The 16,356-nt window shown below is 37.5% G+C and overlaps 1 protein-coding gene across 1 annotated transcript in view; it reads left to right on the top strand.

Annotated features, from left to right (window-relative positions):
• The window catches only part of MED13L (mediator complex subunit 13L), a gene marked incomplete at both ends in the record, with an annotated part of 253,459 nt that overhangs the window by 201,776 nt on the left and 35,327 nt on the right, over positions 1-16,356 (top strand). The window contains 7 exons of the mRNA XM_084254298.1: positions 1,810-1,972; positions 4,252-4,356; positions 8,295-9,026; positions 9,828-10,053; positions 11,339-11,444; positions 11,753-11,877; positions 14,594-14,693. Of these exons, the coding sequence (XP_084110424.1) occupies positions 1,810-1,972; positions 4,252-4,356; positions 8,295-9,026; positions 9,828-10,053; positions 11,339-11,444; positions 11,753-11,877; positions 14,594-14,693 (1,557 nt within the window). The remainder of the gene's footprint in view (positions 1-1,809; positions 1,973-4,251; positions 4,357-8,294; positions 9,027-9,827; positions 10,054-11,338; positions 11,445-11,752; positions 11,878-14,593; positions 14,694-16,356) is intronic.

The raw sequence follows: 16,356 nt of genomic DNA, 5'->3' as shown, positions 1-16,356 counted from the left end.
TCTTGCCTATACTTAAACAGTTTAAATTGTTTCTTAAGTTTTGCATGCTTACCTGCCTCTTTATAGACACCTTTACACATCTACCACCACATTCACACACACACACACACACACACACACACACACACACACAGAGTCTGAAGACAAGATATAGTTTGCCCCTAAAATGGCCAAGAATCCTAGGTTAGCAGGGGATTTGGAAGGGCTAACCAGTTTTGGTGAAATCACTCATGCCTCCTGTGGATAGGTAGATCAGCTTGCCTCTTCTGCTTATGGCAATAACCGTGGCCAACAGCGTTCCATATATATTTAATAGCACGGAGTACATCTTTCATTTAAGTCTATTTCAAATATCACTTACATTTTAGTTTAATCATTAACAGCTACTAAAAAGCATTAACCCAACTTTAATCACAAAAGACTGGCTTATTGCTCTCCCCTTCCTCACCTCCTTTTTTTGTCAGAAACTATTCTCTTATGATACCATGGGCATACAGTATACAGTCCCTTTCTGTACTAGGGGGTGTTTGGGTGTGAAGGACTACATTATCTGTTGCTGTTTGTTTCTTCACTTTGACACCTTTTATAATAGGCATTTGAAAACCCATTGTAAAGTCGAAATGAATTATTTTGCACCCTGAACCAAATCAGGGAACTTTCAAGATGAAAAGAAAGGTAACAAGGAAAGACCAAATTTCTTGTCTGTTTTAATATATTTATTTGTAATATAACAGTACTTTTTTGGGGAAGAAGAAAGCGTTAGTTCCTAAAATGTAAGCATTTGGGGTTGGTGTTTTCATTCTCTTTTTAAAAACTCAGCCATAACCATCCATTTCATATACTGGTTGTGTTGCATTGATACCAAGAATATTAGTTTGTGCTGTAGGCTGCTTGTTTCTTTTTCAGATGAAAGAAGAAGTTTTCACGGTGCTTAAGAATTGACTATTGCTGTCAAGATGTTTTGCATTCTGCTGAGAGTAAAACCTACAATATATTTATTAAATCGATTTAAAAAATTTGAATCAGAATTTAAAACTGGAAATTGACCCCACTATTTGCCTTGTACAAGATAGAAATAGTAAAATACTTAAAATGTAACCAATAACCAGCATTATCAGCAATCACAATGGACATAATAGAAATAAATAGATTACGTAGCAACTGTAGTTGGGAAAACTGAGTGGCGTTATTAGAGAGAAACCTGGAGTTTTTAATCCCCTGACATAGAATGTTGAGAACGACTTTCAGTGTTTTAGTACTAAGCTTTTTTAAGTAGAGTCAGGCATAAACACAAACAGTTCCACACACAGATTTGAAATTTGACCTTGTTAAAAGCTTTGCCATTAAGTTCTTCCTCTTACTCAGGATACTGTGTGCAGTTGTTACACAACCAATCAGCTCAGTGAACATGAAGCTCCCTCTGCTGGCTTGTCTGCTTAGAAATTTACTGCATTGGAACTTAAAAAATCAAAAACAATCCATGCATCTTTACATCTTTCATATTGTGATGGGTTGTCTCAAATATCTGTGAAGTAAGAATGCCTCTGTATAGGTATATTCTTGAGGGTTTGTGAGGGTTGATGTGATTAACTGTTTTAGGGAGAACATAATCATAAAAGTGCCAGAAAAAAAGCTGTTCTCACCAAATTATCCTCATAGCTAAATAAAGTGTTATTGCCATGGGAATAGCAGCAAAGCTACATGAATAGGAGTCTCAGCATTTAAAATTTTTATGTAAAATATGAAGCAGTCTGTGCACTGGAAGACCTTTTCAGAAAACTCTGACATTCCAAATCATCTTTGTTACAGGTGAGAGTGGAGGTCTGCAGAGTGCTGTCAGCCACCTAGGTTCCCAAGACGGGGGGATAACTATGCACAGTCCAAAGAGATCGGGGAAAATTCCTCCAAAACTCCACAATCATATGGTCCATCGAGTCTGGAAGGAATGCATCCTCAACAGAACCCAGTCCAAGTATGTTTTTTATTTTTTTAAAGATTTATTTATGCATACAAGAACTGGGATACAGGCCAGAGGTGTGGGAGGTAAGAGGATTCAGCAAAGACAGTGCGGAACAGAACAGGTAGACTGACTGAAATACATGGCTGAAGGGAGCAGTGGGCAAAACAAGAGAGGTCTGCTTGCGCCATATGGGTAGCTCCCTGGTTGGGGATCGAACTCGTGCTGCAATGGCTACAGATCGCTTCATAGTGCTGAGACTTAAGCCCTTGCACCACCAGGGAGGCCCCACCAAGTATGTTTTACGCTTTATGACTGAGTCATGGTTCAGGAACCATCTCAGATTATTACACACATGAAGAGGGCCAGTCATGCTGCATATTGTGTGACCATCCTGACAGGCGTTGGATTGGTATTTCATCTTTTTGAAAGTAGAGGATAAGATTCAAAACAAAAATATTAAAGATTCTTCACTTGATTATCTAGGATTTTTGAAGATCCTGATCATCTCAAGATTAGCATGGTATTCATTCATCTGACTTTTGCTTTAGCACTGATGGCTTGGAGATTCTCTCTGTCAGAACAGTGATCTGTGAATTTGGCTTTCTTTTCAATACCGGTTTATGAATGCTTCCTGTTTACAATAGAAAACAACTTTCTTTGCTATACTTTGTATTATACATTGATCTTATGTTTTAATTAACAATGCATTTCTGAAATGAACGGATGACAACTAAAGGAATATTAACTAGCTGTTGTGTTTCAGTTGGTTGTTTTGTGAAATTATATATCGGGTTATTGGAAAAGTCATCACATGTTTTTTCTATGTTTTCTATGCAAAAATGCATCATGATTTTTCTGACCACCCAGTATTTTTCTTCTCTTCATTTGCTTTGCTTCCTCCCTCTCCCCCATTTTCCCTTCCTCGCACTTGTCTTTCTCCCCCATCCCTTTCTTTTTTCCTTTCCTTTAATCTCCGCTCTCCCTTCCTGCCTTCCTGCCCTCCTTCCTTCCTTCACATGTTTTTGGAAAAAAGGGAAGAACTGGTTCTTAACAGATAATTCATTGTGTGGTGGTAATGCCATAATAGTCAGTAAATGCTAGTCCATTTACCGAGGTTTATGTAAACATTTGGCATATTTTTAAATCTGTTTTGATATAACTGAGATATCCACTTCCTTGACTGATGCAGGTAAGCAACTGAGTCTTGTTCCTCTGGAACACAGAAAATTCGGGCTTTCTTGTCTTGGTACTAGGAACTCCACTTATTTAGGAGTCAATTAAAATGTATCTGAAATGACCACTGTTCAAAGTTTTATATTCAAGTTTCAAACATGTTCTTTGGACATAGCTTTGAGCAAATTCATACTATATATTTATTTCTCGGTGAATTAAATCCAGAATGGGCTGCTGAAGAGAACGTAGTAGACAAAATCTAAAATAATTACAATGAAAAGTAATGTCATTTTCTAGACATATCACTTATAAACAATACTTTCCTTTAGAATAATTGATAGAGATCTTTTCATTTCTATTCTGCAATGCCTAGACATGTTCCAAATTAATTTTCTTTTCACTTACCTTCTTCGTTTTTAACTGCCTCTAACCTTTTACCTCTGCCATCTCTTAACGGACCATAACCCCTCTATCAGCAACACAAATGGCATTTGTAAGATCCCAAAAAGGCATGGGAGGGAGGAGAGCAAGAGAAGTCTGGGCAGAGCCATTACTGAAACACTATCAACTATAGCAAAATCAGCAGTACAAAAATATGGCCTAGTGTTCTGGTTAGTGATCCACTTAGCTTTTTGCTATTAATTATCAGCGCTGTGTAGGAGTTATTTTTGTTTCTTTTTAGTTCACATTACAGGTACGGAGTGCTGCCCATAAATACTAGTAAATATAGGAGTTTTAAGAGTGATTTAAACAGCCTAAGGGCAGACTTAATATAGGTGCTGTGAAAAGAGAATTTTAAAAAATTAGGTTATTTCTAACAAAAGTTGGGTGGCTCATTTTAAGCAACAATTAATAGTGCCAGAGAGTGTTTTAATTGCTTTCTATACTGTTCGTGTTAAAATGTACATCAAAATTTAAAATATTTTGAATCTTCTTTTAGTGCACAGAACAAGTCGTTATTCCCCTAACACTCCCCCAGCTACAGTTCCTTGAGTTGCTCTGAATGGTCTCAGCAGGATGCTGCTACTATGTAAAATGATTTGTAGTTTTAACATCAATCCCTAGAGGTATGAATATTAGCTTATGTTTACACCAGTCACATTTTTAACTTTTTTTAGGAGGAGCCAAATGTCAACTCCAACTCTTGAAGAAGAGTCTGCTAACAGTCCTGCTACTTGGGATTTTGTGGATCCAACCCAAAGAGTCAGCTGTTCCTGCTCTAGGTAGGTAATGGAAAGGGCAAAACAGTAGTGGGCTGAGTGATGGCACATTTTGCTAACTGTCTCAGACCATTTCTTCTCTGTTATTTTGTTTTGTTTTCTTTTAACTATGTTCCTTCAGTAGAGAGGGAAAAAAAGATGTCTTTTCTTACATGTGCATGTTAAAAATTTATTGTCAGGACTCAGAATGAATCTTATTAGACAACTGGCCATGTTAAAAAATTGCTTCAACAGATTTCTTCAGGGAAGTGTCAACCCTAGGGAAATTCCCCCTAACCCATCTTGGTGTTCTAAGGCTAGGGGAGCAAGCAAACGCCAGACAGATTAGTAGGTGAAAACACCAAAATTTAATAGCATATGCATGGAGAGTTTACATGGCTGTAAATTCTGAAGAATAATGTAATGGCCCAGAGATATTTATCCTGGGTTTAGGGATCTGGGGCATCAAAGAGAAAGAGGGGGAGACTTCACAAGACAAACAAGGAGGGGAGCACTTCATCCTTACTCTGAGATTCCCAGAGAGAGAAGACAGGTTCACTGACTTACAACTTACAACTGGATGAGAACCTCTACCTCCCCGCAAGATGCATCCTTCTAAGTGTTAAAGGGGAAGCAGTGATGGCTTCTCTGATCAGGAAAAGGGAAGAAGCTTCTCCCAGCCTTTAGGGACCTCACTCTTCTCAATTCAATAATCTGCATCCCTTAAGTAGTGGTAATAGACTTCTGCAGGCTCACAGGGACTTTCTTGACGTTTAGTTCCAATCCACACTGACAAGAGGCCTACTCTGGACAACGAAAGAAAAGCTTACCTGGCCCTTTTGGGGAGACCTGGCCCTTTTGGGGAGACCAGTCCCACAGCAGTTATCTCAAAACTAAAGGGACTGATTTGACAAAACAGTCTTGCTCTTTAAATGATTTATTTAATTATTTTCAATTTTAATATTAGACATTTGGCTTGAGTTAATAGAATTTGAATAAAAAAGACCTTCATAGATAATTTATTTTGCTGGTGGTGGTATGGTTTGATGACTGAGGCAGATACTTGGTAAAATCTGTCAAATGCTGAGATTGTTGTTTTTTCATCTGATGTTTGTATAGGATCCCAAAATGTTTCCTGTACACAAATTTTACATTCCTCAAGGATATTCCCTTGTCCTCACTGCCAGCTCAGTTGAGTGTTGGAGCATGTGGTCATGATTATCCACTTAATGAGCAACTTAGGGTATCTTTGCTTCCATGGTATCTGTTTTGACATTTGATATTGCTCAGTATTTATAAAATGTTCAGATGAGATGAGTGTATTTAGGAGATGGCCATTCATTTCTCTGGTTTAGAGCCGAGTTCTTAAATGAATTGACTACAACATAGGGAGAGAATCCATATGCCCTCTGAGAATATAAGCAAATTTTGGGGTCTGTATACATTAATGCAACAACGTTGACACCTTCTTTCTATTCTCTATTGCCTCTTAAGTTAATTTTCTTTATTCAAGTTCTCTCTAAGAAGTCAGATACTGTCAGTCTAATGAAACTCATGATTGATTTTTCAAGAATGTTTTTGATGAAGTTATTCGCTCATTAAGGTTCTTCTCTCTGAGCCTGTGAGACTCTTTTGCGTCAGAATGGGTGTGATATACCAACTGAATTCCTGTTCTATTTTTTGTTTCTGGGCCATTGTAAATTGTGTGACAAAAAAATATTTTCCTATTAACATTGATTTCTAAACAGCTCACAACCAAGTTTTGGTCCATCTTTAACAAGTACATAGGATGTAAATTTTAGTGTATTTAACTTGTGCCTTCATCTCATGTTGTAGATTTTTTTCACTTTTGAAAAATAACCTTTTTGCTGATTTATGTAACATTTTTATTTGCTGCCTTGAATTATTTTTACCTCAAGTGTAAGTGAACAAGTAACATGTTTTGCCCTGGAGTTAATGCTCTGTTTCCTCACCAAATTGTTCTACCTTTCAGTCTTTTCTGTACTTATGCATTTCATTCCATTGACTTTCAGACATTCACTCTAGACCCAACTGCTCACATGTACTCTAGTCTTGTCTTTTGGGGGATGCTGTTAAGAAACAGCCTTAATAATGGCATATCTGTTTCCTCAAACCAGGTACCTTTTTGTGGTCATTTTTATCACAATTTTCCCATGTCAACTTAGGAACTTTCTCATTTTTATTTTCTAGATCTCGTCTGTCACTGCATTTCACCATAACTTCTTTTAAAATATACTGATTTTAGTCATTATAGTTCCTCAATCTTTTAGCCACCATGTATTTCTGTACCATTTGGCCTAGCTTCTGGTTCTTTCCTACCACTAGACCACACTTATGTTTAGCTTTCTGAGCCTGATCTTCCTGCTTCCTGCCTTAGTGAGATCCTTTTCATACTCAGAGACATGCAACCATAGTCTGTTATTTATTAGTGTAGTTTTAATTCTAGCCATTTCACAATATGACTGAGTTGTTAAATGCAATTGAAAAACTGACTTTTTAGAGATTATCCACTTTGCAAGTGATCCTTACTTTGAAGGGACTACCATAAAATGCCCATCAAAGGACTGGTGTGGTTAAATAGCCTCTGTGAAAATCCAAATCAAAAGTTTTATGTAAAGGATTTTTAGAGCTTAGGTTTTAAAATAAGCACCCTTAGAAGATATTACTGAGATATCTTCAGATGAGACATCCATCTATTATTGTGGTACTGTTCCCTGGGGATCTAAAGCGTAATTTTTGCCTTATTGGCAATAGCCGTTATGCTTAGACAATCTTCTTCAAAGTCAGGATCTTAAAGGGGGGAAAGGAGGAGGAGGGGAGGTAATAGCAGAGATTTTGGCAAGAGTGTTTTCATATTATCTACTGCAGGATTACCAAATCCATTATGGAATGGTCCACTTCTTACACTATTTAATAGCCTTATGGGGCAGGGTAGCCATCCTGCTGTCCCACTAAACCATCCCATTATGCCACACAAATCCATTTTACTGCCCACCAGGGCATCATTTAGTGCAATACAACAGTAATTTAATGCCACCCTAGTGGCCTCAAAGAGTTACTGCTACACTGGCAGGAGCGCTTACATTTTTCCCTGGGAATGATTTATATATTGGGAGGAACTGGCTGACCTGCTATATAACTTTGTTACTCACATTAAACCTTGGCATCATCTAGTGGGCCCTTACTGAGCAATTTCTCACACCCATGCCTGCCAAGATGTGTGTTTGTATATGGGCAGACTTTCTTTTCCTGCTTAGATAGTTCAGATGCATTTTAAGTGTGTTAATATTCATTTAAAATCATCTTACTAATATTCATTTTAATGTGTGTCTATAAGATACCTTCTTTTATCCCTTCTTTCATAGACCGTATTTAAGGTTTCTAGTATATTATCCTGTTAAATGTCCTTAGGATTGACCCTCATTATCTTAGCTTCACACTTTGGGGTAGAGCTTCAGTTATCTTATTTTCAATTTACAATACTTCAAGTCATTATAAACTGTTGTATATTGGAATTAGTAGAGTGTTGTAAAATAGAAATTGGAAGCATATTTTGCTTTTTTTTTTCCTTTGGCAGATGATCTCATTACTCTTGGGTTTAAGATGCAATGTGAATAGAATATTTGAGGCCCTCATTAAATATGAAAGATTTGGGGATTTTTCAGACCAGTAGTTCTGTAAGGATTAGCAGTATGTTAGCTTTTAAGTCCATCTTTTCCCTGTGTAACTTGTATGTAATTGGTTCATCACTTTCTATCAGGATGTGTTGCAGTTTCTAGTCATTATAAATTAACACCTAGAGTCCTTTTCAACGTATTAGTGCATCTAACCTGTACTTAAAAAGACGTAATCTTATTGGAGCCCTCTCTTTTACAGTGTTATAACGATGCAGTTATTTTCATCTGCATTATTTGTTGACTTCAGTTTAATTCTCATTTCAGGCATAAACTTTTAAAACGTTGTGCCGTAGGACCCAATCGACCTCCCACAATATCTCAACCAGGGTTCAGTGCAGGACCGTCATCATCTTCATCTTTACCACCTCCTGCTTCTTCTAAGCACAAAACAACAGAAAGACAGGAAAAGGGAGACAAGTTACAAAAGAGACCCTTGATACCATTTCACCATAGGCCCTCTGTGGCCGAAGAATTATGCATGGAACAGGATACACCAGGACAGAAGCTAGGGTTGGCAGGGATAGACTCCTCCTTAGAGGTGTCTAGCAGTAGGAAATATGATAAGCAAATGGCCGTGCCTTCCAGAAATACAAGCAAGCAAATGAATCTGAATCCTATGGATTCACCTCATTCCCCTATCTCCCCTCTGCCACCAACACTCAGCCCTCAGCCACGAGGTCAGGAAACGGAGAGTTTGGACCCACCATCTGTCCCTGTGAATCCAGCCCTTTATGGAAACGGAGTAGACCTCCAGCAATTGTCTACCATGGATGACAGAACTGTCCTCGTAGGCCAAAGACTGCCTCTGATGGCAGAGGTCAGCGAGACAGCCTTATATTGTGGGATTAGGCCCTCAAACCCAGAGTCATCGGATAAGTGGTGGCACAGTTACCGTCTCCCACCCATTGATGATACTGAGTTCCGGCCTCCAGAGCTCCAGGGTGAGAGGTGCGATGCCAAAATGGAGGTAAACTCAGAGAGCACTGCATTGCAAAGGTAAGGCAACTCTCATGCCATTTACCTCTGGTCACCCACCAAAATGGCGTAGGCACCCAAGAATTAGGGACTAGCCTCTTCCTCTCTCCTTGCCAAACCTTCACATCCAACGTGAAAGAGGTTTTTCTTCAGCATTCCAGACTCTGCACTGGGAAAATGTTAAAGTCAAATGCTTTGTCCTTCATGAGGTTTAACACACATTATTATTTATTATGTAATATATATATAGAGAGAGCATACATTACTCGGTATTTAAGTATGTTGATATATTAGGGTCTCATTGTGGCATTTAGAACACCATTATGTATTAATTTATTTTGGGCTTGCTGTTTGTTATTCAAAGACTATAGCTTTATGAGAACTTTTAATATTTTGGTCAGTGCCTTTATATGTTGACTCTTTTAAGGCAAGCTTTGTGTGTGTCCAGGTGATATCATGTATGTAGTGATAACACTTAATACTTATATCACTTTTGAGCTACCCATTCTAAACAGTTTACACAGATGATCTCATTTTTAATTTTCACCACAACCATATTATTACCATAATTGCATAACTGAGAAAGAAACTAGGGCCTTTCAGCTAGGAAATGACACAGATGGAATTTGAAGCTAGGCAGTCTATTCTCAGAGCCCGTCTATGCTCTTAAGCGGAATTGTGAATATAGTCTCTAAAAGAAATTCACTATGCAGATGAGTTTTAATTTCTTAAAAATTTCATGTAAGCCTTACAAATGCTACTCTTTATTGTTAAACATGGTCTTTTTAATCTTTGTTTGTCATTATTTATTTTCCCTTTTAGACTCTTAGCACAACCTAATAAACGGTTTAAAATCTGGCAAGATAAGCAGCCCCAGATGCAGCCACTCCCCTTCCTTGACCCATTGCCTCTATCACAACAAACTGGAGACAGTTTGGGAGAAGTCAATGACCCGTACACCTTTGAAGATGGTGACATAAAATACATCTTTACAGCAAACAAGAAATGCAAACAAGGGGCAGAGAAAGACGCCCTGAAAAAGAATAAGGTACCATTCAGCCTAGACCGCAGCATGACATGGGTTTGATCTGTGTCAGAAAAACGTGTGTGGGAAAATTTTTGAGGCAGAATGTTTGAGACGGTCTTGCCTGATTGCTCTGTCCCCATGTTCATGCTCTTGGTACTATTGTATTGAGCAGTGTGTCATTCCTTTTTATATCATGGCTCACCTTTGTTTAAAAGTCAGCCAAACATAAATGAAGTCTCATATTTTTTTTAGGCTATAGCTTACACAGTGCATGCTTCCTTTCATATGCTAATTCTTATTGGCCTATGCTCCCTGCTTAATTCTTTTTAATTACTATTCCAAAATATTCAACATATAAAAAAATGTTGATAGTGATATTTACTGTTAATTGAGCGCTTACTCTGTTTACTGTGCTAAGCGCCTTACCTTTGCATCTCTCTGAATTAATATCAACACTTCCTAGACTGTCTCAGTATGAACTTTACTGGTTTCATTGTCATAAAAATGAGTACTGGGGGTGTCTGCTGTCTTTAGTCTTACATTTAAAACATTCTAATATACTGGACCTATTATAGAGTTATTCTTGAGAATAGAGGACATATGGCAATTAAAAGAGGCCAGTATATTTCAGAAGAATGGTTCTTGGATTCCTTTACAGACATATCTAGATCCAGAAAGCTTGATCCATAATTTAGCATCCAAAATGTTATTAAAGACAGCCTTTGGGCCTCCCCTGGTGGCACAGGCAGTTGAGCGCAGCACCGTGAAGCTGTCCGCAGCCTCTGCAGCACAGGTTCGATCCCGGCCGGCTGGCAAGGGTCCCACATGGAGTGGCAGACCTCTCCTGTCTCGCTCGCTGCCCCCCTCAGCAGTGTATTTCAGTCAGTCTTCCTGTTCTGTTCCCCACTCTGTCTGTGGTGAATCCTCTCACCCTCCCATGCATCTGGCCTATACCCCAGTTCTTGTATAAAAATAAATAAATAAAAATCTTTAAAAAAAAAAAAAAAAACCAAAAGCGGAAAGACATCCTTTAACACCATGGCACGTCTTTAAACAAATGCCATTAATGCCGTTTAATCATAAAACCCTGATTGACTCAAATATCCCATAGGATTAAGGGGAAAGTATGGGAGTTCTTGGTTCTGTTTAAATTCTACTTAAATTTCCTTGGTTGCATAGACCATTGTTTATCATACTTGTGCTCATAACAAGTTCCATTCTACCCTCTAATTCTTTGTGTTCTCCCTCATATTCCACACTTTGGGTTGGTGTTCATGTGTTTTGTTTGGCTGAATTTATTATACAGTCAGAGGATGGATTTGGTACCAAGGATGTCACTACACCAGGTCATTCCACGCCGGTGCCTGATGGGAAAAATGCCATGTCTATTTTCAGTTCTGCTACTAAAACAGGTGTGTACAATGATTATTTGCCTCACTTGGATTGTTGCTAAAATAAAATACAAGGGAAATGCTTATCTATTTAAAATTATATTCTTATTCCAAATAGCACTAAATTTGATCTCATCTTTAATATGTTTTTCATAGTTTATTTTTTAGTTCCTTTCGAACATACTTGGAAATAATTGTCTCTGAATTTAATTGAAAACGTAGGAAAAACTTCACCAGCAGGTCTTGTTCATTAAGACCTGCATCTTCACTTCACTTCTTCTCCAGTGAGGAAATCGCTCATTCTGGGTTTTTTGCCTCCTTTCCCGCAGATGTCCGGCAGGATAATGCTGCTGGCAGAGCTGGCTCCAGTAGCCTTACACAGGTGACAGATTTGGCACCTTCCCTGCATGATTTAGACAACATCTTTGATAATTCTGATGATGACGAACTTGGGGTGAGTCTGCTGTAGCTACACAAAATTTTCCCTAAATAGAAGGAATGTCAGTGTTTCAGTTTTCTTGCAGAGTTTGGACTCCTGAACTTATTTTAGATTTGAATGTTCTTCAAAAGGATTCGAGTTAGTGGTGTAGACCCTAGCACTCTGTTTTGTTAGTTGATCACTCGTGTTTTCATTAATGTTATTCCTCTTGTAAATAATAAAATCTTTCACATTGATTTTAATCAATCCTTCTAAATATCATGAGACTAATAGAAATGTATTTTTGATCCCTCTAGGTCAGATTTTAAAAATAATGCCCATATAACTTTTAATTCATCTGATAAGTCAGAGATCAGTCTACAAGTATGGGAGGTGGACAAGCATGAGCTACATTTTTTAGGATTTGGGCATCATAGTAAGAAAATAGAATTTATGTACACAGTTTAAATAATGCTGTAAGACAGCATGTGATTGAAGTGACAGATAAAAATGATAACTTTTTTGGAGGATAGCTGAGCTGAGTCAGGAACTTTGTGTCCTCCTCCTAGCCAGTTCTCTGGGTAAACAGTAGTGCCTGTTATTTCTGGGAGACCTACAGATAGGTAAGAGAGGCTCTCTTTTCAAGGAAGTCACTTTATTAGTTTATTGTTCTTTCATTAATATACTTATCCTTTCTATTCATCCATTTTACATACATTTGTTAATGATTTGATGGTCGATTCCTTTGTGGCAAGCACTCAAGCTAATCATTGAGGTTACACATATTATTCAATTACCACCCTTATACTTGAGCCACTCACAGGCTTAGGGGAAAGCAATAAAATGAAGTTAAAGTATACTTATTGTTGTGATTGCAATAATTGATCTAAATCCTTTAAGTACAAAGTGACAGTCAGACAGCAGTGTTTAAGTTACGGCTTGAGGGTTAAGTAGGAATCAAATTTCTAAAACCCATTCTCGCTTTAAAATAAAATGTATCTGATTAACAGATATTATACAACATTAGTATTAGAAGTGCTTTGAACATGGTGAGATCATAATGGCCATGAAATGTGGAAAGACCGGGAGAGTAAGAGCTGTGTGTGAGGGGCATTAGTTTGAGCCTGGAATGAGCCTTGTTAAGCAACAAGAGTGAATTAACTGGACCTTGGGGGAATAATCAACAGTCTGTATTCTAAATAATGGGTAAAGATTCCTAGAGCTAGGAAGTTTTTGGCCAAAACTAGGGCTTTGACCTTTGAACTCTACTGGTAATGTGTTCCTCTGAAGGCTGCTAAGTGTAGAATTGAACTGGTGCTGTTTTTCATCAATCTTGCTACACAGAAAACAGGGTACTATTTGGTTATTTTTGCTGGATTGAAACAGGAGGCCCTAAATTCAGGCAGTGGCTACATGAAAGAAAAGGACATGGCAATGTGAAAAATTCTTGGGTAGAAGAAACGACAGATATCTTTATTCTTTTAATCCAGGCATGGGAGATCATTTTTGAACTTGATTATTTTCCTAAAGCCAGGCATTACCTAGAGTTGGTTTTAATGATCCTGAGAGTTCAGTTACATGGTTTGATGGTAATAGTGGGAATAAAGTATGAATAATAGGAACCAGAAAGAAATAGTCGAAAGAAAGAAGAGAAAAAGGGAAAAAAAAACAAGCATTGCAGAGTAACCTTTTGCTATTTACAGCCAAGATCTCTGATGATTATTTTCTCTACTCTGAAGCATTGTACTTAATCTCTGTACAAATAGTGAATTACTATCGGACTTACTGAGGAAGTATATACTTTGTTTTTTGAATATATTCTTAGTAATGCTAATAATCAGAGTAGAGTTGGACATTTCTAAGATAATTTTATTTCTGTTATGGGAGTGTTCTTTTCCTGTACTCCAATTTCTAATCTGGCATTTAGTCAAGGAAACAGTTCACCTTAGAATCATTTGCTACGTTTATCTTCCTTGTAACTGGAGTTGGGAGACACTGTTGGCTATGTTTTTTTCACAAATGTCTTTGGATCTAATTTTACATTTCAACTCTATGATATGGAAGAAATAGTAAATAAAAGTTTTCTGTTTGTAAGAATCTTGTTTTTAGCTTTGTTGTACTTTAGCTTACCACCAATTCACTTGCATTCTTGAAGATAACCTTTAAGATTATCTTAATTTGTAAGGGACTTAATTTGTTTTGAATAACAAATCAAGAGAAATCTCTGTATATTTCAATAATTACATGAGATAAGGCTATTTTTTATGAAGATAAACAGTGAGTTTAGAAATAGTCAGAATTTTTTTGTATTCTTGTGATGAAAAATAAAATAATAGTTGGGGAAGGCTTGAGCTCATCTCTTTCACAGATGCCTGCTGCCAGACAGAAGGAGAACCAGGCTGGTAGCAGATTACTACCTGGAAGCACCACTTTTATGTAGTCACTGTCCTGAAACTACTACTCTAATCATCTTGAGGGGGTCGAATTTGTTTAAGGTCTGCAAACTCTGCTTTGATGGTGCAGTCTTTCTTCCCAGGTCCATGAGCAGAGGCCACGTCACTCAGTTGCTCATGCTTGATCGCCATCTCCTTTGCTACACCATTTGCTGGTATTTCTAGATGTTCACCTGTTGAATACTTTGGAAGGAAGCATCTTTCCTTTATTTTTAAATGTCAGTAGGCACACACTAAGAAATAGTTGACTGCTGCTCTACTTAAATACAAATGGTTTACTGTTTCAATAATGTCTTTAGGCTGTATCACCTGCACTCCGTTCATCAAAATTGCCCACAGTTGGGACAGAAGACCGACCTCTTGGGAAGGATGGAAGAGCTGCTGTTCCTTACCCACCAAGTGAGTAGAGTAGATGGACTGAGTTTCGGTTGCTACCTGTTACTTAAATGTAATAGTCTCACATTCATTGATGCCTTATCTGAAATTCTCCTCAATTTTTTTTTTTCCTTTTGCCAGGATAATTTGCTATGAATTAAATTTTGTGTAAGTTAGTATTCCTGAGATGGTGGGCAGCTAAGAAACCATCTGCATTTGCATTCCTTTTCCTTTTTTCAAATTAGTAATTAATACTTAGGGTTTAAAATGTGGAAAAACTTGGGTTTCCCCTGGTGGCGCAGCGGTTAAGCCCTGGGCTGCGAGGCTGCCCGCAGCCTCTGCGGCACCGCTTCGTTCCCCAGCCGCCGGCGAGGGTCCCACCAAAAAAAAAAAAAATGTGGAAAAACTTATTTTACATTTGCTGTTCTAATAACCTTTTCTAGTAGGATAAATGCTGCTCAGGAGACTTTCTGTAAAAAATGTTTCCATTTTCATACATTTAATTCACATGGGATAATGAATAGTTGTTTTCTTCACCCATTTTTAGATTCATTCTGAAGTTTGTGTGTTTTCTTTTGAGGTCAACTAGTTTTATTAAATATGGTGACAAGATGAGAAATTTCCTGTTTATGTCGTTACTCTTTAAGAAACCACAGTATTCTGCATGAGAAAAGAAAGTCAGGGTGTAGCTTATGTGGGTACTCAGAAGCAGAAACATAATTCTATTGCAAATCATTTTTTAATACCTTCTCATTAACTTCAGCTGGTAATGAGAACAAATTGAGAGGAAAAACCACCATGTCATAGGGATGAGTCAAAAAGTTTTATGAACCTATAAATGTAGTGCTGATTTACTCAGATGTAGAAGTTTGAAGTATACAGAGATTGGATTTTGACAGCTTTAGTGGATCCATAGCTTTTTAAAATATGCAAAGCTTTTTCAAGCATGACATGTATGAAAATGAATAATGATGGCCAGCCAGTTGCTGTAGTTTTTTTTAATTAAACATTTTTCTTCTTTTATTACTCTGTACTGCAGAATTTTACAAACATGGAAGTCACAGATTAAATGAAATAGCAAAGTAGATGCATATGGAATAGGTCAGCTAAGTGAGCTTTATCCCTTGTATTGAAGCAGCTAATCCTCTACTCTTGTTGACACTGTGATGCATGGCAATCGATGTTAAATGTTGAAATGTCCAAGATTCACTCACAAACCATCCTGCTAGCATACATTGCCCAGTGAAGTATACTGTGTACTCTGTTCATTTTCTCATTTACTCACAAAGTGGTTTCATTGTATTGGTCTCAGGTTTGGAACATTAGTAGTTCGATATATGTATGTATGTGCGCATTGCAAAATGACCACCACAGTAAGATAGCTAACATCCCTCACCACACGTGGTTGCAGGTTTTTTCTCTTGTGATGAGAACTCCTAAGATCTACCTTAGCAACAGGAGATTATTAAGTCCCAATTATTTACAATATTCATTTGACTTCTTATGTGCAGCCTTAAGGGTGGAATTAAAAAAAAAGAACAACTATGCTAAGGTTCCTATGTACATCAATAAAGAATTGGTTATAAATAAATTCTATTGAATTATTTTGTGAATTGTTAAAACAATTTTAAAATAATCAAGGGAAAATAATTTATAATAAATAGTAGACATGTTTCTATCTGTGCTT

Source organism: Talpa europaea (assembly GCF_964194135.1).
Source record: "Talpa europaea genome assembly, chromosome: 14".
Lineage (NCBI taxonomy): Eukaryota > Metazoa > Chordata > Mammalia > Eulipotyphla > Talpidae > Talpa > Talpa europaea.
The sequence above is the reverse complement of the archived record's forward strand: the minus strand, read 5'-3'. Positions and strand labels throughout refer to the sequence as shown.